At 30.7% G+C, this 25,389-nt stretch overlaps 1 protein-coding gene across 2 annotated transcripts; it reads left to right on the top strand.

Moving 5' to 3' along the window:
- Positions 1-1,683: 1,683 nt before the first annotated feature.
- LOC134681252 (acyl-CoA dehydrogenase family member 11-like) lies at positions 1,684-25,086 on the top strand. Of its 2 annotated transcripts, none has more exons than XM_063540792.1 (13): positions 1,684-1,968; positions 3,515-3,747; positions 9,845-9,944; positions 10,368-10,488; positions 11,077-11,219; positions 12,985-13,134; positions 17,311-17,405; positions 20,063-20,162; positions 21,000-21,140; positions 23,538-23,630; positions 23,875-24,145; positions 24,492-24,558; positions 24,796-25,086. In XM_063540792.1, the coding sequence occupies exons 1-13, from the start codon at positions 1,729-1,731 to the stop codon at positions 24,884-24,886; spliced, it is 1,845 nt and encodes a 614-aa protein (XP_063396862.1). In that variant the 5' UTR covers positions 1,684-1,728; the 3' UTR covers positions 24,887-25,086. The 2 variants fall into 2 exon arrangements, with proteins under 2 accessions (XP_063396862.1, XP_063396861.1); XM_063540791.1 differs by lacking the exon at positions 17,311-17,405 and adding an exon at positions 19,392-19,486 and having other exon boundaries at positions 24,796-25,085.
- Positions 25,087-25,389: the final 303 nt, after the last annotated feature.

The following is a 25,389-nucleotide window of genomic DNA, read 5'->3' as shown; positions in this document are numbered from 1 at the left end:
TGTAAGGCCTCGAATGATGCATGTCGTTCCGAACTTGCAAGACTGCCATTGAAAAATAGGATAATGTTATCTAGCATTAAATTCTGGGATCATTTAATCACTTCAGAAGGAAGTTTAGTTCACCAAATATATAATGCTACAAAAAAAAAGCAACCCATGGGTTAAAAAGTTAAATATTATTATTCAAAACTTAGGTTTATCTTATTTGTCAAATGATAACCTTACTATTAAACCCCTGTTTGGTTTCATAAAACAAAGACTAACTGATCAGGGTTTTCAGGAACAACATGCAAATATTTCAGCATCTCCTAAATTAATATTTTTCCAGAGTGTCTACAAAATTAATGAACGGGCAGGTTATGTTGATGCTTTAAAAAATAGATCAGATCGATCATCATTATGTAAATTAAAAGTTAGTGCTCATAACCTTGCCATTGAAAGAGGAAGATATTTTAAAATGCCCAGAGATCAAAGAATTTGTGAAATCTGTAAAAGTGGCGAAATTGAAAATGAACAGCACATGTTGCTACACTGTAGCGGTTACTCCAGTATTAGAGAGTCTTTTGTATTAAAAATGTTTAATATTACAAGAAAAAGTGTAACCACATTGTGTGATAAAAATATAATAAATCTCATACTTAATAATACATCCTATAAGGCACTAAAATTATCTTCCTCTTTCGTAACAAATTGTTTTAATGCAAGAAGTAATCTATTGTAATAGATTTTCATTATACCTTTAATCGTTTATTCACATATATATATAATTGTTTGTATTTTACTACCATGTATAGCAAATTGTTTATCCATTCGGTCATTACCATTTATTGTAAATGCGTTTGTGCCAATAAAATATTGTCTATATTGTCTATTTATTTGTCACTTGGGATTATACCGAACTCCAAGGAAAAAATCAATCAAAAAGTTCCCGGTTAATCAAAAGACAAATCAAAAGCTTTTAAAACATATCAAGCGAATTCGACTCGAATGGGACCATGCAACCGTCATATTCCTGACATCATATATAAAGTATGGGTAGCAGCTGCAAGCTCTAAAATATAGAATGAGTTGGGAGGTGTACATCCTATGTACAGGTGGTGTAGGTATATTGCTAGCCTACTAAGGTTGGGGAACTTAATGATAATTTTGAAATCTAAAATCGTCTCGTTTATCATAGGGTTTGGTACTAAAATGACCGCTTATGTCAAATTCGAGGTAAAAGTATAATGCAGCCATGACTTATTTCCTAATCTCTAGTGTTGGAGGGAATATTAATGGAACTCAATCAGAAAAGTTTAGAATGTTAATGAAAATAACACTCATCAATATATCTGAATGTGAACTTAAATGACATGGCTTCTTTGATTTTTTTTCAAGTGTCTGAAGGAAGTCCGACTCATATGAAAAAAATTGTCAGCAAGAACAGGCACACAGTTCGTACCCTTAAGAATGCTGGTATCTTGTCAGAAAAGTCTACACGATGGCTTCAAATTCAACAGACATGCTGAACCTGTGAATAAGAAACTATTGCATAAAAATCATTTGTTGTTCTATGTAGCATATTTACATTTTTTGTTAATTATTAACAAGTATTTGTTTAGTTTTACAATAGAAATTCTTGCTAATACGATATGTGCAGTTTTTGGGTTCTGGCTCGGGATCAGCAGTTTGAATATAGCAGTTAATTGTAAGGGAAGTAACTCAAAATGTAAATAAATAAAAGAGAAAATGCAGAACTTCTTGAAGAAGTTTCCAACACAACGTGAACGAACGACAACAGTGACAAGAATTTTGACACGAACAGCTTTCACAAAAGCAACTTCATTAAATGATAATGAATTTGAATACACTGTTCCATTCTCTAGTGCTCGTTTAGGTCACTTTACACAGCCGAAACCTAAGTTGGGAAATTTTCTGAAACAGGACCAATCTTTGTTGAAAATTCTTCAGAAGAATATACCAAAACAGGTATAAGTTGTGCTAGCACATATTTAAGGGAGCTGACATTTGAGTTCGTAGGGGGAGAATGGGCGTGGCTAAAAAAGGTGGGACAGGAGTAACCCAGTTTTGGGTAGAAAAAATAGACAGGATAAGACACTTGGCAATAAAATAAAAAGCAGGATGACTATTTATGTAAAAAAAGTCTAGATAACTAAAAGATAAAGGCATCACCATATAGATTGAAAAATAAAAAGGCAGGACAAATTACAACCTAAAAAAAAGTGCAAGAGCAAATTTTTCATCCTATAAACCTATCCCCCCCCCTCCAAACAAAAATTAAATAAATAAAATAAAATGGTAGCTTCCTAAGCTTTGATGGCCAGTTTAGTTTTTGTTATAGATTTGCATCTGGTGGCTACTATACTTTAAAGCGTTAAATAAAATCTTTTCATAGGTAAATAAAGGCAACAGTATGTAGTATACCGCTGTTCAAAACTCACAAATCCATGGACTAAAAACAAAATCGGGGTAACATTGTCATAAATGCCTGAAAACCTGAAACAACTAGCACTGGGCCCAGTTATTGCAACAAATTTTTTTTGCAGCTGGTTTAAATAAAAGTTTTCAGTGAAATTGGACAAACCGAGTAGTTGTCCATACAAATTTTTAAATGTTCATTTTAAAAAAAAATCTGATTATGTCGATTGTTATATACCTCTATTTGGAATTTCTGGTTACCGGAAATGTAGGACATAATTTAGCCTGTTTATTGTATTTTATGGGACTGTATACCATTCTTTTATGCTTGTCGGCAGCGAACAGTTAGTGTCGTCTGTCACCTATGTGTTTGATAAAATGGCTGTAGAATAAAATTTAGATATCGATATTCAAAAGCGTGACTTCAATCTTATTAGTCCCTCCAAGACAACAAAAAGGATTGAGGCCCACGACACGATTAGTCATGATCATGATGTTGGTAGCTAATAAAAATGTATATGAATTTATCAAGTTGTTTGCAAAAACTACAATCATGATGATATAAAGAAAGATATATTAGTTAAAATGTAATGCACAATTCGATCTTCAAATAAGTTAACACTGCAGAAATTGTTTTATAAGTTAAACATCTTACAAGAATTGTTGCCCTTGAAAGCAAATTTTACTTATTTTTGCATTTGTGCAGAAACCATGAGGGTAGTAAAGCCCTCTACCGTCAGATGGTCAGGCGTCTAATGTTTATTTTTTTTTTACTATGATTCATCAATATATATCCTTATTGTTATTCGTCAAAATATCCTTATCCTGATTAGTCAAAATATTCTTATTGTGATTTGTCATAGGTCTCAAATAATTATCTTTACCATTATTTTTTGAAAAAAATAACTTATTTGGAAGCCAGGCATTCAAAAACCCCAAAAAAGAATTAAAACATTTTGATTAATTAAAAGTTTGATAAACCAGAATTTGAATTTTGAATTCAATCACATGCATGACATGCCTGTCAAAAAAAAATGCATTTGTAATTTTCTTGGTATAGTTATAGTGCTTATTTTTTACATTCATACTTTTTTAGCATTACCAAACAGTAGAAGATGATCTACTCAGATTTAGTGAGAGGATTGCATCAGAGATAGATGACCTTGGTTTTCAATGTGAAAAAGAGAAACCATATGTTCAGACATTTGATGCATGGGGTAACAGAATAGATCAACTGGTTACCTGTCAAGCATGGAAGAAAATGCACAATATTTCAGCAGAAGAAGGTCTTATTTCTTTAGGATATGAAAACCCCAAAGAAGAATGGAGGTTAGATGTTATGTATTTATTAAACATTTTATGGTGTCAGTTCTAATACCATTATTCATATCGTTCAATAACAGTTGCATCAGAATAGAATTAAAATTATTGTGTTTCAAATTTTGCCTCCATCAGTTAATGATTTGAAGGTTGCAAATACAACAATAATTTACTAAGGTGTAGCCAGTACTCTTACAATCAGTAAAAAACATGACAAAGCCAATCATGAAAATGTAGAATACAGTTTACATACAGCATTGTACATGTCAAAGTTTAAAGTTTCATTATCCCTTATTTACAATTATTTAAATTTAAGGGGGCTCGCGGGTCTAAATCAACTTTTTTTCTAATATATAGGATTTTGCTATGTTTTTCTATGATTAAATAAAATTGAGAATGGAAATGGGGAATGTGTCAAAGAGACAACAACCCGACCAAAATAAAAAAACACAACAGCAGAAGGTCACCAACAGGTCTTCAATGTAGCGAGAAATTCCCGCACCTGGAGGCGTCCTTCAGCTGGCCCCTAAACAAATATATACTAGTTCAGTGATAATGAACGCCATACTAATTTCCAAATTGTACACAAGAAACTAAAATTTAAATAATACAAGACTAACAAAGGCCAGAGGCTCCTGACTTGGGACAGGCGCAAAAATGCGGCGGGGTTAAACATGTTTGTGAGATCTCAACCCGCCCCCTATAAACTTTATCTTATACCTAATAAAAAGATAAAATAAAAATATGGGGTTACCTTTCATTTAAGCTCATAATCTGCCTCCGAAAGATGCATACATTTTGTAAATGTCCTTTTTTCTGTTGAACTAATTAAATTTTACAATTATTTAGTTTATGTATAGCTTGTTTGAAAACAATAGTAAAAAATATAGGTCACAGATGAGTTAAAAAGATATATCAATTTAAATGTAAAAAAAAAAAGCCATTTTTGCACCAAAGGGAGATAATTTTGAGCGTTTTCAATGATATAAACATTTTATTAAAGTCATCTGTGGCCAAACCAAATTGATTTGTCTGAGTGATTTTTATACGACCGCAAATTTTGAAAAAATGTTCGTCGTATATTGCTACAACGTTGGCGTCATCGTCTGCGTCGTCGTTGTCGTCGTCGTCGTCGTCGTCCGAATACTTTTAGTTTTCGCACTCTAACTTTAGTAAAAGTGAATAGAAATCTATGAAATTTTAACACAAGGTTTATGACCATAAAAGGAAGGCTGGTATTGATTTTGGGAGTTTTGGTGCCAATATTTTAGGAATTAGGGGCCAAAAAGGGCCCAAATAAGCATTTTCTTGGTTTTCGCACTATAACTTTAGTTTAAGTTAATAGAAATCTCTGAAATTTTGACACAAGGTTTATGACCACAAAAGAAAGGTTGGGATTGATTTTGGGAGTTTTGGTTTTAACAGTTTAGGAATTAGGGGTCAAAAAAGGGCCCAAATAAGCATTATTCTTGGTTTTCGCACAATAACTTTAGTTAAAGTAAATAGAAATCAATGAAATTTAAACACAATGTTTATGACCACAAAAGGAAGGTTGGTATTGATTTTGGGAGTTTCGGTCCCAACAGTTTAGGAATTAGGGGCCAAAAAGGGACCCAAATAAGCATTTTTCTTGGTTTTCGCACCATAGCTTTAGTATAAGTAAATAGAAATCTATGAAATGTAAACACAAGGTTTATGACTATAAAAGGAAGGTTGGTATTGATTTTGGGAGTTTGGGTCCCAACAGTTAAGGAAAAAGGGGCCCAAAGGGTCCAAAATTAAACTTTGTTTGATTTCATCAAAATTGAATAATTGGGGTTCTTTAATATGCCGAATCTAACTGTGTATGTACAATACAATATACAATACAATACAAAGTTTTTTATTGTCAATTATGACGCCCAATAATTTGAGCAGTACAATTAAGTTCAATTTCATACAAGTGATTACATATTGATTACATTGATTATTTAACAATTAAACAAAGTCAAGTTTTTTTTCACCCAAATATTATCTGCAAAATAGATGAATATATATATATATATATAGTTTTACAATATAATATAGATGGACAAACTACCGGTGACTAAACTGTATCTAGAATTGATTTTCTCTCTTTGAATAAAGTACACAATAATAAACTTACTTTTTTAATTATAACATTATCCTCAGATGACATTAACCATATTAATTTTGATTTATTTGGGAGGCTTTTAAAGTTTTTGTTAACCTTATTTAAGTAATCTATATATTCAGATCTTTTATTTTCTAAAACAGGACACTGAAGAAGAAAATGAATTTCATCTTCAACTTCAGTGTTACATAATTTACATATTCTATCCTCCACTCGAAGCCCCACATATCTGCCTCTTTCAATTTCTAATTTATGTGCACTGACTCTAAACTTAGTGAGCAGTCGCCTTTCATCCTCATTTAAAATTAATAAGTATTTTTCCATATAAATATTTTCTTTAAATAATCTGTAAGTTCTTAGTTTATTTCCATGCTGTTTATTTTGTCTATCATTATAAAGTTCAGATTTCCAAATACAAGAATATTTCTGTTTTAATTTCCGGTAAATTAGTGATTTTAAATCCATCTTTGAATTTTTAATAAGTTTAAGATCTATATCAAGATATTTCATAAGAGTAGCAATACAACTATACCAACTATTTTTGTTTAAACTATTTAGTGATCTAGAGACATTCAGGGCTTCAGAGAGAAGGATATCATCAGACTTTAATATATATTTATAATATCTAAACATATTTAAAATTACCTCAAGAAATAAGGGAAATCTTCCCATTTCACCCAATACAGCTATATTTGTAGATTTTTTACCTAAACCCAAAGAAAATTTACAGAATTTGACGTGAACACTTTCTTGTTTCATGTCCTTGCATAGTTTAAAAAGATTATGTTCATTTTTATTTAGTTTATTTATTACTGAAGATCCCCATATTTCACTCCCATATAACAACACAGGTTTCACAGTATGATCAAATATATGTGAAAGTGTGTTAATTTTAGGTTTATATAAGTTAAAACTTTTTTTATATTTAAATAAAGCTTTCAGTCCCCTTTTATATAAATCTTCTTTAGCCTCTGTAAAGCTTCCACTTGCGCTTACATAAATTCCTAAATATTTATAGCCCCTAGCCCTTTCAATAGGTATATTATTAATATTAAATATTTTTTCATCTAGTTTTCCTGTTTTATTAAATACTACTGATTTAGTTTTCTTTATATTTATTTGGAGCCCCCATTTATCACAGTAATTATATAGTTTATCAATACACCTCTGTAGACCATCAGCTGTTTCTGACATCAATACTAAGTCATCTGCATACAATAAGCAATTAAGGTGTAAGGAATTTAAAATAGCAGGTTTACATGTCTCATCAAAAGAGTCAAGAATATCATTTATAAAAATTTTAAATAAAGTGGGGCTTAAATTATCCCCTTGTTTGACTCCTATGTTAGATGTAAAGTTTTCAGTCATAGAATATTTGTTTACCTTTACACAAAGTTCAGTATTATTATATATATCTTTTAGAATGTTATAAAATAAATCACTGACTCCAATATTTCTCAGTTTATAAAAAAGTCCATCATGATTAACAGTATCAAAGGCTCTTCGTAGGTCAACAAAGCATGTAAAGAATTTTTTATTGCCTTGTTGAGTATACTTTTCTATAAGAGTTCTCAAAACTAAATGATGATCACTGGTGCGCTTGCCTTTACAGAAACCAATTTGTTCTGGTTTAATAATATTTCTACTTGCCAAAAATTTCTCTAAACGAATGTTTAAAATTTTCACAAATAACTTGCCTAAACAACTTCCAATGGTAATTCCTCTATAATTTGAAGGATCATCTTTTGAACCACTTTTAAATAAAGGAACTATATATCCTTTTGCCCAAATTTTTGGAAAATTTCCTGAGATTAAGATACTATTAAACAATTTTTGAAAACAAGAAACTAAATATATTTGACTGGACTTTAACATTTCATTTAAAATTGAGTCAAAACCACTGGCTTTTTTATTTTTTAGTGTACTAATCGCCTTTTCTATTTCTGCTTTTGAAATCAAATTATCAAGTTCAGTAAATATTTTTTCTCTTTCCATGTCTTTTAGCTTATCTTTTAAATAATCACAGGATGCATTAGTGTCTTTTTCATTTAAATTTTTAAAATAAGAAAACCAAGCATCTGTTGACACATTAGATGTGGTATTCTCCCTATTTGTATCTGATAACTCATGAAGCAGTGCCCAATATTGACTTGGATTATTGTCTTTTAAATTATCTAATTTATCTATTAAATCTTGTCGAAAATCCCTTATTTTTTTCTTCCTTGTTTTTCTGTAATGTTTTAATAGACTGAAAAAAGATGACCGTATTACTGGATCAAAAGGATATTTTTGTAATAATTTTTCTTTGTCATTTAAGTTATTATTTAATTTAGATAATGAAGCATCTAACCAATTGGGTTTTTTTTGTTTTAACTTGCTTGTTGATTTTTTAGTAGGCTTTTGTTTTAGTGATAAATTTGCAGCTTCATAGAATATAGTATTAACATCTTTAATCATGTTATTTATATCAGAATGGTATTCAGTTTTATTAAAATTCAAAATTTTTTTGTTGCATACTGCCTGAAGATAATGCTTCCTGAAATAATTCAGTAGAGTTCTCATTCCATTTATAACTTTTAAGAGACTTCTTATGTATGTAGATTCTTAATTTTTGGTCCCGTTTTCAAATTGGTCTACATTAAGGTCCAAAGGGTCCAAAATTAAACTTAGTTTGATTTTAACAAAAAATGAAACCTTGGGGTTCTTTGATATGCTGAATCTAAAAATGTACTTAGATTTTTGATTATTGGCCCAGTTTTCAAGTTGGCCCAAATTGAGGTCCAAAATTAAACATTGTTTGATTTCATCAAAAATTGAATAATTGGGGTTCTTTGATATGCCAAATCTAACTGTGTATGTAGATTCTTAATTTTTGGTCCAGTTTTAAAATTGGTCTAAATTAAAGTGCAAAGGGTCCAAAATTAAACTAAGTTTGATTTTAACAAAAATCAAATTGTTGGGCCTCTTTGATATGCTGAATCTAAACATGTACTTAGATTTTTGATTATGGGCAATATTATATATATATATATATATATTCACAATATTGTGAAATAGCAATTTTTTTTTAATTAAGAGTTATCTTTCTTTGTCCAGTAAAGTAAGCAAGAAATATCTGCAAGAATTTTTTTTAATTGGAGTTATCTTTCTTTGTCCAGAATCAACTTAAATCTTTGTTATATACAATATACAATGTATATTCACTTTTTACTACCAACTGATAAATTTAAATAATCTTTACCATTCAGTGATAACAAGCAGTTTTTTTACATCTTAATATTTTATGATGTATTTAAATGAGTAGTAATTGTTGCAAACTCCATTAGAATATTTTAATTGAAATTAGTTTTGGAATAAGGGAAAGGGGGATGTGATTAAAAAATTGGGTTCAATTTTTCTCATTTGAAATTTCATAAATAAAAAGAAAATTTCTTCAAACATTTTTTTGAGAGGATTAATATTCAACAGCATAGTGAATTGCTCTAAGAGAAAACAAAAATTTTAAGTTCATTTGAATACATTCATTCTGTGTCAGAAACCTATGCTGTGTCAACTATTTAATCACAATCCAAATTTAGAGCGGAATCCAGCTTGAATGTTGTGTCCATACTTGCCCCAACTGTTCAGGGTTCAACCTCTGCGGTCGTATAAAGCTACGCCCTGCGGAGCATCTGGTTTTACCATGTTATAAAGTAATAACTAATAGTGTATTAAATAAAATTTTGTAATGAAAAAACTAATGTTTAATTTTTTGCTGATTTTTTTGTACCCACCAGCCTCCTTAATCAATAATATGTGAATCAATAGAGTAACACTGTAGTTTAATTTTAGATCGTACATATATGTATATTAATCATGTCACAAAATTTCTTTCTTTTCTTCATCAGTGAGTCCCTGAAGAATTTTATTAGAAATAGCCTATTAGTGTATTGAAACATTTTTATTAAATGATAACTGTAATTTGTTTTTCAGACGTTTACATCAAATGTCTAAGCTGTACATATTTGCCTCATCCTCTGGACTTTATAGTTGTCCTTTGGCTATGACAGATGGCGCTGCAACAATTATAAGGGTAAGTACTTTTTACTTACATTAAGTTTCCAAATTGATCATGTTCTTGATTCACAGATTTGTGATTGAAGGGGTCATGATATAGATATTTAAATATATGGAAAACAATTAAAATTAAAAAAAATCACCATATATTTTCTTTTTTCCTGCAATCTTTTCATTTGAGCATTAAGTTTTAAAGTGGAACAAATAAATTAGTTTTGCACCATAAACTTCTGTCTCTGAAGATAGTGGTGTGAGGTGGTCATGTCTTTTACTAATAAATGTTTAAGAGTAGAGAAAAACAAATAGCTGTATATATATTTGGTTTTACACTAGAATTGTTCTATTTTAGCAGACAAAATATATTGACTGTATATTACTGTAAGCCACAATTTATGTTTTTTATGCCTTCTCTGTATAATAATTTATGATATTTTTGTAGAGAATAGAAAATCCAACCAGTCAATTACTGAAGGCTTTTGAAAACTTAACTTCAAGAAATCCTGAAGAATTTTGGACATCTGGACAATGGATGACTGAAAAGAAAGGAGGATCCGATGTAGGTAAGGGGAGACAACTTTAGAGCAGACAGGAAAACCATACAAATTTCAGATGCCAAAAGTTGGATTTCCAGTTGCTTTGGATCTGAAAACTTATTAAGGTTATCCTGGTCATTAGGTTACACAGGGTTGATTACTAATCATTTAGAATTAAATATAGTAATACAAAATTTGCAAGATTAGAATATTAGAAATGCATAAAACTAAGTTTTTTTTTACTCATCTTCTCTTTTAAAAAAAGCATATGATTTGAGAACAGTCTTGACAAATAAAAAAAACCAAAAACAATAATCTTACTTTATAAAGAGAGATGATTTGGTAATATAAAAGATTTTTTTGCAAGAATGTCTACTTTTTCATGAGCAAGAAACAAATATGGTAACCAAATTTTGTTCTTTGCATCTTTAAGGACTTTATTAGAGCTTACTTAAAAAATATATTTTGAATCCTTATTTACTTATGATATATCCAGCCTCCAAAGTTGTTTAACCTCTAACATTCTATCTGTCTTGTAAAATTTGTGTTTTTGAATTTATTTACATGCTATAGAAGAGTCCTTCAAGTTCTGTTCAACAATTGTTTTTCATTCAGCTAGTGGTACAGAAACAGAAGCTGTGAAGCAGGATGATGGAAGTTACAGATTACATGGTTATAAATGGTTCTCCTCTGCAACAGACTCAGATATGGCGTTCACATTAGCTCGTGTAGTTGATAAACAGAACAATGTGATAGAAGTAGGTCTTAAATGTGTATTGTATTCTATGAGGATGACCATTTGCTTTTCTTGAGAGGGGGGATTGGACTGAAAAATGACACCCTGAGTAGAGCTAAACGAATACTTGTAGGTGCAGACAGTGTAGGAATCTATGTTCTGCCCCACAAAATGCTAGATATAAGTATGTACAAAATATATAAAATGTAAATGGTAGTGCAAAACAAATTACATTTGAATATTGTATGTAGTCTGGAGCTGGAATATCAGTTAACTGCTGGTAGTCTATTGTTATTTATGTATTATTGTCATTTTGTTTATTTTCTTTGGTTACATCTTTGGACTTCTCTTGATCTGAATTTTAGTGTTTGTATTGTTATGTGTTTACTTTTCTACATTGACTAGAAGTATAGGGGGAGGGTTGAGATCTCATAAACTAGTATATATATTTGTTTAGGAGCCAGCTGAAGGAGGCCTCCAGGTGCGGGAATTTCTCGCTGCATTGAAGACATGTTGGTGACCTTCTGATGTTGTCTGTTCTTTGGTCAGGTTGTTGTCTCTTTGATACATTCCCCATTTCCATTCTCAATTTTATTTACCTCTTATTTCACATGTGAATGTGACATTGTTTTTGAGTAAAGCATATTGTATTGAATTGCAATAAAAGTGATGTGGGGTATACACTAATTAGTAGGTAAACAGACAGAAATCACAGGACAAAAAGTCACAGGACATAAAGTCACAAATTTGGTAGGACAAAAAGTCACAAATAATCTGTTGACAATTGTTTGAATATATAAGAGAAATACCTTGAAATATTTACTTTTTAATACATATATTCATATTCAAGTTTAGGAAATGTGTCATTATACTTGAAAAATGATAATTTATTTTGTTTTAATCATGCAAAAGAAAGATTTCTTGGCACCATGAAGCCATTTAAGTGTTAGAATACTTTGACATTTTGTTTTTTTAACAATTATTTGATCATCCTTGATATTTTTTTGATAAATTTTGTCCAAAAAATTGGTTTGTTTACAATAGTTCAAGAAAAATACAAAAATATTTTTGTAGAAATTAGCGTTTTTATTTAAAGAAAATAATCAGAAAAAAATAATTGTGACTTTTTGTCCTGTGACTTTTTGTCTGTGACTTTTTGTTCTGTGACTTTCTGTTCTGTGACTTTTTGTCTGTGACTTTTTGTTCTGTGACTCTCTGTTCTACATTTGAATGAAACAGCAACTCAATGCCACACAGCTCCAAAAGACATCTAGAGATCAAAATGAGGTAAATGTAATCAAATAGGGTCAAGCTTTACATAGTCTAAAGCTTTACATAGTCTAAAGATATGAACAAATTTAACAGAGGCTATCAAAGATGTGCGGTTTAAACCAAATTAATTTTAAAACATTTTGTTGAATGATAAGAAATATGAAGATATAAAATTAGACAACCATGCTTCAATTTACAAATTCTGAAATAAGCCAACTGTTAGGAAAAAATCAGCACTTATATCCTTGTTATAAACAAGGGAAAGGTATATGTATATGCGATTTATAAAAAATTGCTCATTGTTGAAGGATGTACAGTGACCTATAGCTGAATATGTGGTATGTGTTTTCCTCATTGCTGAAGGTCATACAGTGACCTATAGTCATTAATTAATATGTCATTTCAATTTTTGTGTAGTTTTCTCATTGGCAATAATACCACATCTTCTTTTTTATAAGAACAAACAGTTCATATATATTTATTGGATGTAAATTGATATATATTTTTTTCAACAGGGTACCAAAGGACTATCATTATTTTATTTGGAAACTAAGAAAAATGATGGCAGTTTGAACAACATTCAAATAATTAAATTGAAGGACAAATTGGGAACTCGACAACTACCTACAGCTGAGCTATTATTGGATGGAACTTCAGCAGTTAGGGTAAGATATTTTACTGAAGAACTTTTAAATTTAGAATACAGAGATTATGGTAACATTAAATTGAAAAATTAGTTGAAAAACTAAATTGGGCCAGCATCTTAATCAGAACCTGTACACGGTGGGTATGGTTGTCCTGCGAGAGAACGTACTGTGCTGGTGATTCGGTCCTGACGGGTGCTGGTGATCAATGAAAAAATGTAAACAAAGACGAAAATGATGATTTTTGACGTTTTCACTCATAAAAAATGGAAGAAAACAGTTGAAATTTTTCAATTTCGTTTCTTATGAGTTCATATATAACCCATTAAAAAAATGACACTCTAAACTGTTTCAGTAAGCGTAACACAAAAATGCTCATTTTCAGAAAATCTCGAACTGAAAAAATAAAACAAAAATGCTTATAGAGTCCGCTTTCTATACCGCAATCCACACGAAAAAACAATTTTGTGAAAAAACATTGCAATTTATTAAAATTTAGCATTTTCTCAATTTATTCATGTCCTGATACTGTGCTGGTGGGTCCTGTCATTGTGCTGGTGGGTCCTGATACGGTGCTGGTGATTTTGGATAAGAAGTTGGTCATATTTGAAACAAATGTTACAAAATCAATAAAATTAGCCAGATAATTGTTGCCAACAGGATCTATGACTCCTATTTTAGCTCTTGTGCATCCATTTGGCTGTTTAATATAGGTCCGAGAACACAATTAATTCGTAGTGCATTTCTTTTAGAACATAAATGAAAATTTAAAAAATACCACCTGCGCTTTCTCAATGAAACTTTTACAGTGTGTTGTACTACTTTTGGGACAAATTATATCAAAATTATAGGAAACTTCATCGTCTCTAACTCAAAATATGGACAATTTTATCTTGAAATCTTTTGACAGCTTCCGAAGTGCTATTTTTCAACATTTTTCACCTGGACCAAATCAGTACTTTCCTTTAAAATTCTGGACCCTAATTTTTTTACAGTGTAATTTCACCCCCCCCCCCCCCCCCCCCCCCCCCCCTACTTACAATTTGAGGCATTAAACATGGAGAAATAAATTTGGAAGGGGTATAAAAAGTAATGGCAAGTAACCCACTGTTAACACTAGGGACTATATTCGTACGAAAAGGGACGACAATTGTGGTCTTGGACCATATGTGTTTTCAAATGATCTGAACTTGTATTACATAATAACATAAAAGGGCAACATCTTTCGTCCAATATCAGATAACAATATATAGTATCTAAAATATGTTAAAAATTCCACAATACTATATAATTCATTTTATGTGTCAATTTGTTCGAAAAAAGTCGAAAAGAAGAGACCTTTTTTAATGTCATGATTATATGTCGCTTTCTAGATCTATGCTTAGCATTTATTTCAGATGACATGGACTCTTCACCCTAATGACCCTGCTGCCTTTCATAACTTTATCCGTATACATATATTAATATAGATAAACAAAAGGCTGCCTGCAACACGTATTTTTGTATTTAAAATGATTCGTTGTAACGATAATATTTGTGGTGAATGGAAATTGTGAGGGTCACAATCTTAAATTGCTAATAAATGATGCTGGAACAAGTTTCGCTATCCGATCTGAATTTTCTGAAATGTGCAAGGTAGATAGACATTTTGATTTTTTTAACTCGGTAATGAACCATTGTGTTAATCCCATGCTAAACATGACAAAAATCTCTGTACAAAGGTCTGCGAATTTTCTACAAAAATAGTGATTTTATTTTCACTAAATTCTCTTTTTCTACTAAATACAATTAAGAACTATAAAAAATAATGCTAAAAATTAAAAATGCAAGAAGTTTCCCCTTGATATATGTACAAAATTGTATCTCTTTTATTCATTGTCTGTGCTCTTTTGATACTATTGCAGTTTGCACATTTCGGAATTGACGGGCCATAGGAGGGGTCATAAACCGTACACGAAAAGATAAAATATTGATATAAGTACTTAATTTGCACCTTTGAACCCCCACCCGGCTTGTTTTTTTAGGAGCCTGGGGTGTCTAAAAATGGTCGATTACAGACAGCGGAGTACACATTTTACTTTCAAGGCGTGTTATTGTTGATTGTTAAAGTCCTGAAAACGGATAGATGGAAACAAAAATGTTTGATATATCTGGCTTTAGATTCAGTTTTTTTTAATATAAATTAAGGCTACATTTAATATAATAATTCTATGAATTCACAATATAAAAAAATGCAGAAAAAAAAAATGAATGAAGTGAAATATCTTAGCAAGGAGTCATTACTACAGAGATGGTGTGTTTGACACACAAAACTCAAAAGCTTAGTGATATTACCAATATTAAAATAAAAGTGTATTTTAGTTGGGTATTTTTTTCCATTTACTCATTATCAATTATAATCAAGGCACATTTTATTTTTATTCATGAAAAATATTTATATATAGAAAAGAAGGACACATTGTTCACTTCCTCCCCACGTAATTCTTTATCAAAAATATTTATTTTGAAACGAAAAAAGCTAAGAAATCTTAATTTTATTAGTATTCTCTAGGTTATCTCGTCTTCATTCTCTGACATATACTAGCCTGCCCTTTAATAAAATAGTGATTTTTTTTAATGTGTTCTATTGTACTTAAAAAATTTTTTTTTGAGATAACCGTTTAGACAAAAATAAATTTGTTGGAAAAATCTTACAGAAAGTGATTCTTAATAGCTACAAGATACATTTTTCTTTTACAATACAACTTTTAAATCTTACGGGAAACTATTCCAAGCTTTCACTGTAACCTCGCTCTAACTTATCCCCATCCCCCCCCCCCCCCCCCCCCCCCCCCAAAAAAAAAACCACCAAACAAACAAACCCGCAATACTATTGTCATTCTTATAGTCCGCACTCAATTGTTCACAAACAAATGTGGCTTAAGCTGCTAAAGACATGATTCAAACGCTCAGAAAGTTCTTTGTTCTATATTTTTGCTCTCCATTTCTATTGAAGGTCGTACGATGGCGTATGGTTGTTAACACATACTTCCTTTGGTTTCTTATGGAAATTTGTCCATTGACAACAAACATACCAGATCATCTACTTTATATAAGTATTGTATAAATTACAACGTATTTTGGTGAATTTGCAAAATGATCGTAATCCCGAAAATCGTAAACATATTTTCTTATCTTAAAAGGGGGCAAGAAGGGTTCCATTAACAGGCCAATAAATAAGATTACAGTTAGTTTAAAAAAATGAAATTAAAAAAGGGTGTATTTTTTCTCTCATAATAACAGTAAACAGATTCACAACAATGTCAATTTCAAGAAACAGACAACAGCTAATAAGTCAATAACAGTACAGTATCAATGATCTTGAATATATGCCACTTTTAACTAAAATATAAAAGCACAGAACCAGGACATAGGAGCACAGAACCAGGACCGTTTTTCTTATCACCAGCACAGCGTCAGGACAATTCCGTTTAACGAACTTGCACGACTTTTGCAATATAATATTGTTGTAATATACTTTGCATGGTACTTATGACACATCAGAGAAAAATTAAGCAACAAAACAGTCGTTTTATTGCCGTTCTGATGCAATGTAAACAAACCCACCAGCACAGACTCAGGACCCACCAGCACCCGTCAGGACCAAATTACCAGCACAGTACGTTCTCTCCCAGGACAACCATACCCACCGTGCTGTAGCACACTTTCAAAATACAAGTTAGTCTGCTATCAAAAAGGAGATGAAAACAGTTAAAAAGATTTTGTCAGGGTGTTTAATTCATTTTCACCTTTCTTTGGTTTCCAACTAGTAACTTTTCTACTTATGAAATATTTTTCATTGACTAACACTCATAATTACCTGTTTAAGTGGAGATCATTGTAACTTATAAACCATATTTGACATAGGATGATTAGAAATACTTGCTGTAACAAAAAACAATGAATATAAAACATTTTTGGAAAGCTAAGCAAAATTGACATACTTTTCTAAAGTAGTTTAGGTTAAATGGTTTAGTAAGCAAAAGGGGAAAGGGGCAAAAAGGGGGGGGAATTCTTGGTTAAGGCAATTTGTCTGTACTGAAACTTATGAAAGCTTCAGTGATAAATGTTGTTAGAAGTCCTTCCCTAACCCCCTCTTATAATCAGTTCTTATCTCTGTAGTTGTTTTTCCTCTTGTGTATATATTTGATATTTTAGGTCTCAGAGTTCGGAAGAGGTGTAGCTGAGATTTCCAACATGTTAACAATATCTAGGATACAAACTGCGCTCATGGCTATCTCTAATATGAGAAAGTGAGTTTATCACGAAAATGGTCAACTTTAATTTGAATATACACCAAGATGAAAAGTGCCATTGAAGTATCATTATCAGATTAGAGATCAACTTGTTTCTCTTTGTTTTTGTGATAGGCGATAAATTATATTATAATTTTTTATCATTCATTGGTTATGCTGTTGCTTATATTTTTGAGAACCTTGGAAGGCAGGCTTGTTTTATTTTAAAGCAGTTTATTTAATACAAGGCAATGAAAACTAAAAGTTTAAAAAAGATAGAAAACATCATTTCTAAAATAAAAAGCTTTTATTTCGGTCAATTGTTGATTAAAAATAAATAAACAAAGCGGTTTCACTTCTGGACTGAGTGATAAAAGTTACAAAATTGTAATCATGCAATAGACATTTAATGGTATTTTCATACTTTGTGTCATATGCATGAATTCAAGTGAATAATAAGAAAATCATAGCAAAATTCAGTAATGAAGATATCCTCTTCAAAAGTCCTTAATAGTCCAAGTTCTACTATTTTTGTGGAAAAAAATAAAATAGTTATCAAACATGTCAAACTGATCATAATGACTGGAGTCAGATGGATCTTTAACATGTGGACACATTGTAAATGCAATTTTTTCTCCTAAGTTATTTATATGTAAAATTTAAAACATTGCCTTTTTTTTTTTTGTACAGGTGGAAAGATAGATAGCCATGATAGCGGAATGTTTAAAAGCCACTGTTTGCCCTAATTAAAGGGATAGGGATATATTTGTTTAGTTATTTTACAGAGATTTCTTTTCAGGTATTTGTGCGTACAGATATAATTACTTTTATAACATATCATACTGTATATGAATCTAGATTTTTTCCTGTCTTTATTCTTATCCAACCAACTTTGCAGGGATTTATTTTTGTGCTTTGATAATATCATACCAGAGAAGATCCACATTTGACTTATTGTAAGGATACTATTTCTGTTTTTTTCTATAGCTTGAAAGTTATAAATTGCTTGCAAAAATTGTTGGTTTAATCAACTATAACAATAAGCTGCTAGCTTGATAATATGACATATAGATCTAATAATATAATGAAGATCACAATATTTTCACTAAGTTGATGTTGAACATGTTGAATATTCAGCAATCTTATTAAAATTAAATCTTTGCGCTCACTCATTTTTTATGCTTGATCGCTGCATGAGTGTTAATTTTATATCTGAAGTGTAAAAAAATATTAAAATCCTTCCATCTATTCAAAGTAAGTTAATTTTAAAAATCTTGGTTTATTTGTTTGACTGTTGCTTGCTTTATGTTGATCAAATAATTCAGTTATTATATTCAGCTTCTTTAAGCTTTATGCTGGCTACAATAACGCCTTAAGGCCTAGTCAATAAAATGTGTTAATTTATCTTAGAGAATTAGCTCTGGATATTATTAAGATGCCAGATGATTTGCTTATTCATCTAGAGAGCACTAACTAAATATCTTAATTTGTTGGTATAAATAATACCCCAAATTTGAATGTAACTGACTAATTTACCAAAGGTTTGTATTCAGATTTTAACAAAACCATGAACTGCAATTTATTTAAATCCACTAAAATTGGTATCCACAGAAAATAAATGAAATCAAAGTATATCATCAACAACAACCTCTGGTCAGTTTATCGCAGGTTGAATTGCTTAATGTTAATTTTTCAATAGTTACATGATAGGCACTTTAAATCTTTCAACAATTTCAATATGCATAAATCTTTCAACAATTTCAATATGCATAAATCTTTCAACAATGTCAATATGCATAAATCTTTCAACAATGTCAATATGCATGTAATGTGGGTATCATGCCCTTTGGGCGCAGCTGTTTTTTGAAGTTAATGTGCCACTTTATTTATAGGTTCATAAAATTGTGGGAAATCAATGTTCACAGTTCTAACAAAAATGGCCAAATGGTTTGCCTGTCGTCATTATGTACTAATATATATTTTGGACATTTGTACTTTTTGTAGATTTCAGACCTAGGCAAAGGTGTGGCAGGAATTTCCAGTATGTTAACTTTGACAAGAATACACAATGCTGTGGCTGCATGCTCAAGTATGAGAAAGTGAGTCTACATTTATTTCAGCTCACCTGGTTACAGAATCTTGGATCTGTCTATTTTTTTTTTAGTTTTATTTGCTTACCTTTATTGGTAATAGGAACATCCCTTTTGATGAAGGTATACACTATACATTCAGAAATGAATGTGTGCATTTAGAAATACAAATCCATTGGAAAAAAATGTGAAATCTAATTAATGACATTTGCCCACAATTTGATGAAGAAAATAATCCGTTCTGAAATTATGAATGCAAATATTTATTAATGTGAACCTAATACATAACTGTACTTTTAATAAAAATATTACAATTATTTTTGAATTTATTGTAATCTTGTTTCATACCTGTACTGGGGAGGCAGTTATAAGGACTTTTGAACAGATACTAGTAGGAATGTTTCTTTACCTAGTTGATATTTAATAAAAAAACAGTGAAGGATTTTTTTGGTACCGTGTGCTTGAAGACATACATGAGGGCTCAAAAATATGGTCATAGCTTTTTAGATTTATATTTTAAAATGATGAGATATTTTATTGTGGCAGTTATATAGCTACTGTTAACATACAGAGGTATATTTTCAGGTTATTAATGTTATCTAAAGACTACAGTTTAAAGAGAGAAGCTTTTGGTAATCGACTGTACAATTATCCTCTACATGTCCAGACACTGGCCAGATTGGAGGTAATTATACCATTGATGGTCAGATTGATAGTAGATTGTTCCTTAACATTATAACAAAGCCATTCCTTGAATGGTTAGTTTGATATTAGATTGTTCCTAAACATTATATAAAAGCCAAAAAAATTGAAAGTAATTAACCATTCAATTTTTGAAAAGAAGATATGAAATATATATAGATAATTCAGTTGATCTGTAATATTCCATTTGTATGCCTTATATTTTGTGTACTTTTTACGACGCTAGAGAAAAAAATAAGGAGGAAACGTATCATTTGGCCACCAAAAGATCAATTTAAGTTGAGACACGGTGGTCGAGTGGTCTAGTGCATAGTGCAAGGCAATTTGATGCCACAATGTCTCAGTAGAAAGAGTTAAATATTCTGGAGGATCTAACATTGTTTGGCTGTTATTAAGACGAATTATATATACAGAATGTATTTTTAGCTTTGTATCACCATCACTCATGGTTAGCAGATGAATAAAATCTGTATTAGAGTTGTCACTGGTTCAGATGCACTTATATATATATCAATGAATACAAATACACACAAAAACAAGAATCAACATACATTCTTCAACAGTAAACAAATGTCTGTGCAATTTGTTGAACTTTGACTATAGAAGGGAACACAGAAGTCTGCATGAAACAGATCATATATTTTCCTATAAGTATTTTTTTTTTTGAAATTTGAATGAGTGAAGAAAAGAAAGAATTTAAACATGTCAATACTGTTGCATCATTATTTTCATTCATTCAGCAGAAATTATTTTCTCTTTCTCTCAATAAATTTGGATTGTAGTAGTTAACAGATGGTTTAGATATACATTTTATTAACAGACTGAAGTGAGAGCTGCCACCTTGTTTGTTTTCCAAGCTGTGTTACTGTTAAGTAAACAAGAGAGTGGTAAAGCAACTGAAGATGAATTGCACTTACTAAGATTACTCACACCTCTTATCAAGTTATACACAGGTAAACAGGTATGTTTCAGGTAAACCTAACACACCAGGGTCTACTTAGATTACTCACTCCTCTAATTATGTTATACACAGGTAAACAGTTAAGTTACAGGTTAACCTAACACTTACTTAGATTACTCACTCCCCTGATCAAGTTATACACAGGTAAACAGGTATGTTACAGGTTAACCTAACACTTACTTAGATTACTCACTCCTCTTAAGGTGTCATACCACCAATTAAAAGTCCCTATCTGTTCTAACAAATTTTGCAATATTCACAGCTTTCTAAATATTTTACCTTAAGTTTAACTTCATAGAAACCAGGTATATCCTTAATCCTACATGTATCAGCTTTCTACATGCCAATTTTCAACAGATGTTTGAAATCATATAAAAAAGAAAAGGTCTTCCGAATAAAAATAACTCCTGGTTTTCTGGAAATCTTAAATTAGTATACTATGGAGTGCATTAATCCTCAATTTATGAACGCAAACTCATAAACAAGTACATTTTAGCTCAAAATGGTCTTAATATATTTCTCTCTCACCAAAAGTTTCATTTCTGTCAATTTGTTGGTTAGTTAAGTAAACAATGACATCAAATGCACTATTTTTTGTCCGAGTAGGCCTACTTTCAGATACATTCTAAATTGGAGGGAATAATTGGTGGTGTGACACCTTAAGGTGCAGGAAGCTTATATCTGTTTTAAAAATATAAATGATATCATTGTTTAAGTCATCTTTAAAAATCAGAGTTATCTTCCTATGTTTAGAATTGCTGTTAAATCAACAACAACCAATGCAATATTTAATTTTACTCCCCCCTGTTATATTGAAGCAATCTTTACCCTCAGTACTTAAAAACACCTTGATTGTTGAAGTCCATCAACATGAAACTTATACACATGTTCCCTATGATATAATCTTTCTAATTTTAATGCCAAATTAGAAATTCTACCCCATTTTGAGTCCACTGAACACGGAAAATGATAGTGCCGATGGGGCATCTGTGTAATATGAACACATTCTTGTTGAAAGTGTTTTAATCAGGGGACAAAAAAATACTGTTGTATTTGGAAAGGTCTGTATGTTTTATACTTAAACAAAAGTAAGTTATCCTACACTTATTTTTAGCTCACCTGGCCCAAAGAGACACATTTTCCATTTATATGTTTTGAACATCACTGATGAGTCTTTTAAGACATAACACTCATCTGGCAAACAAAACTTTAATCTTAGTATCTATGATGAGTTAATTGTAACAGACTAACACATTGAGCCAGGTATTGAATGAGCTAGTTCACAAAGTGGCAGTTGGAAAACTTATGTCATTGTACCTTGACACATTATTCTGACTAGGGTCCAACCATTCACTTACTTCTTAATGCTGCATGCTTAAGGAAAAAGTAGCAAATACCAATTTTCAAATGGAAAAAACCCTGAAAATTGATGTAGTATTTTTATGCCCCACCTACGATAGTAGTGGGGCATAATGTTTTCTGGTCTGTGCAACCTCTCGTCCGTTCGTCTGTGGGTCCGTTCGTTCAGGTTAAAGTTTTTGGTCAAGGTAGTTTTTGATGAAGCTGAAGTCCAATCAACTTGAAAACTTAGTACACTTGTTGCTTATGATATGATCTTTCTAATTTTAAAGCCAAATTAGACTTTTGACTTCAATTTCACGGTCCACTGAACATATAAAATGAAAGTGGAAGTTTCAGGTTAAAGTTTTTGGTCAAGGTAGTGTTTGGTGAAGCTGAAGTCCAATCAACTTGAAACTTAGTACACTTGTTGCTTATGATATGATCTTTCTAATTTTAAAGCCAAATTAGACTTTTGACTTCAATTTCACGGTCCACTGAACATATAAAATGAAAGTGGAAGTTTCAGGTTAAAGTTTTTGGTCAAGGTAGTTTTTGATGAAATTGAAGTCCTATCAACTTGAAACTTAGTTACACATATGTTCCCTATAGCATAATCTTTCTAACTGAATGTCAAATTAGATTATTACCCAATTTCACGGTCCATGGAACATGCAAAAGGATAGTGCGAGTGGGACATTCGTGTACTTTGGACACATTCTTGTTTATGATAGTTACTAGTCAAACTTCTTCATATTTTTTTAGTAAACTACTTGTCATAGCAAATTACCTGTATCAAATGACATGTAGTTTACTAATAAAATTTGAAGAAGTTTGACAAGTAACTATCTTAAACAAATGATACAGGTAATTTGCTATATAAAATAAATGTAATAATTACATATCTATTACCAGCAGAAATGTATGTCATCTATTTAATGATACTATTCCACATATATTTCAACTGTTGATTTATACATTTGATCCTCACATCCAAACAATCTAAATTTTCTTCTGATTGAATGTTTTTAATTATTTGGAATTTATTATTCATTTCAGGCGATGTCAGTAAGTTCAGAAGGTTTGGAAAGTTTTGGAGGTCAAGGTTATATAGAGGAGACTGGGTTACCTAATTTTCTTCGAGACGCTCAGGTAAGAATTTGGTTGATTTTTTTCTATAAGAATCTTATTTTGTGCTCATCTTGAAACAGAATGTTCAACAGATTTAAACTGAAAAATATCAATACTGAATTAATAAACTAGTAAATAACTAGGGAAAAAACACCCTTTTAAATTCTTTTTTATATGCTGAGATGAAAAATATACTTTATCAGGCTAAAATCTTTAACTGTCTATTTATTTACCATGGAAAATCATATTTCTTTTATATCCACAGGTATTAACTATATGGGAAGGAACAACAAATATCCTGTCTTTAGATGTGTTAAGATGTATCAGTAAATCAAATGGTCAGGCATTGATATCTTTGAAAAATGATGTTGACAATAAACTGTCCAGTACGCCTCCAGAGTTATCAAAAGAAGCAGAGAAGTTACAAATGGCTTTGAAATCAGTTTTGCAATTTGTTACAAAAAATCAGGGAAATTTGGATGTTTTGAGTTTTGCTGCCAGAGATTTGTCTTATAGTTTGTCTAGAATATACATGGGTAAGTATAAATTTAACCTGAATTATCTTAATAAACAAGCGACTGAAAATGACTGATGCAGAAATGCAATTTATATGCATAACTAAATGATATTTTATTTCATTGTAGTTTTTTTATACCAAATCTTTTTATTTGAATAATGTTCATGTATCATTTTTTTTCTTAAGTAAGTGATCAAATGCCAATTTTAATTTTAATTATTAAAGAGGGGTTATATATTTATAAGGAGAGGCTACTACAACTATTTAGAGGGTAACATTCTTGGATTGACAGATTTGAAAATGTATGTAAGGATGAAAATGTCTGACAATTGTTTCACAATTGACCATTTCTACATTTGTTTCAGGAACATTAATGATTGAACATACAGCAAGCTGCGGATTGTCACCAGTTGATATTTATGCATGTAAAAGGTAATAGTAATAGAGAATTAATCATTTATTGTACAAACATCAGATATTTTATATAAATATGGTAGGTACCTTGTTTAATTTAAAAAAGTGACATAAAATTCTTGAGATATGCTTCATTTTGAGGCCTTCACATTCATTAAAATTAAAAGTATCTTTAGATAACTCAAATATATGGACATAAGTTGTAATGTTTTGAATGGAAAAATGCAAAAAAATTATTTATTACTCTTTTTCCAGATGGTGTGAACAGCAACTATCTGCAGTTTCTAACCAGGACCAATACAACAAACAAAGCTCAGATATGAACAAAGAACTTGTTTATGGATGAAACTTATTTTCCAGAAATCTATTTATATATCTGTGATATCTATCGAACACATACAAGTGACTGATTTTGTTAAGCATGATTTGAGATGAAGCTTGTTATTCCTCCATTGATATTAATGAAAACATATAATACTTGACTGTGATCATGTTGAAACCTTTACCAGTAATGATTGGTCCTCCATAAAAAATGTATTATTAGTGTTTGTATAATGTTATAAAAGATTACAAATTAGAACAACATTATTAAAAATATGTTGCTGATGATGTGAAAATCATTACTGAAGATGTAGATTTTGACAATTTACTTATGATTACTGTTGATTTTAATTAAAAATGAATTTTATTCCAATTGATGTGTGCTTTGAACGATATTCAGCTAGTTGGTTTAAATTAATGTTATCTTTATGTGGGTTAAAAAATGAAAACAGCACCGTAAATAATTTCATGCATCCGACACGCTTTTCTGGATCTTGATTGGGAACCCTCAAAGCAGTAAAACTGAAA

This window comes from Mytilus trossulus, chromosome 8 (assembly GCF_036588685.1).
Source record: "Mytilus trossulus isolate FHL-02 chromosome 8, PNRI_Mtr1.1.1.hap1, whole genome shotgun sequence".
NCBI lineage: Eukaryota > Metazoa > Mollusca > Bivalvia > Mytilida > Mytilidae > Mytilus > Mytilus trossulus.
This window is presented reverse-complemented; position numbering and strand designations above follow the sequence as displayed.

Bases quoted from the DNA above. Each gene is read 5' to 3' on its own strand.
- LOC134681252 (XM_063540792.1), top strand. From the start codon at position 1,729: ATGCAGAACTTCTTGAAGAAGTTTCCAACACAACGTGAACGAACGACA. The intron at 9,945-10,367 runs GTAAGTACTTTT...ATATTTTTGTAG, and splicing joins GCGCTGCAACAATTATAAGG to AGAATAGAAAATCCAACCAG. The intron at 17,406-20,062 runs GTGAGTTTATCA...GTATATTTTCAG, and splicing joins GCTATCTCTAATATGAGAAA to GTTATTAATGTTATCTAAAG.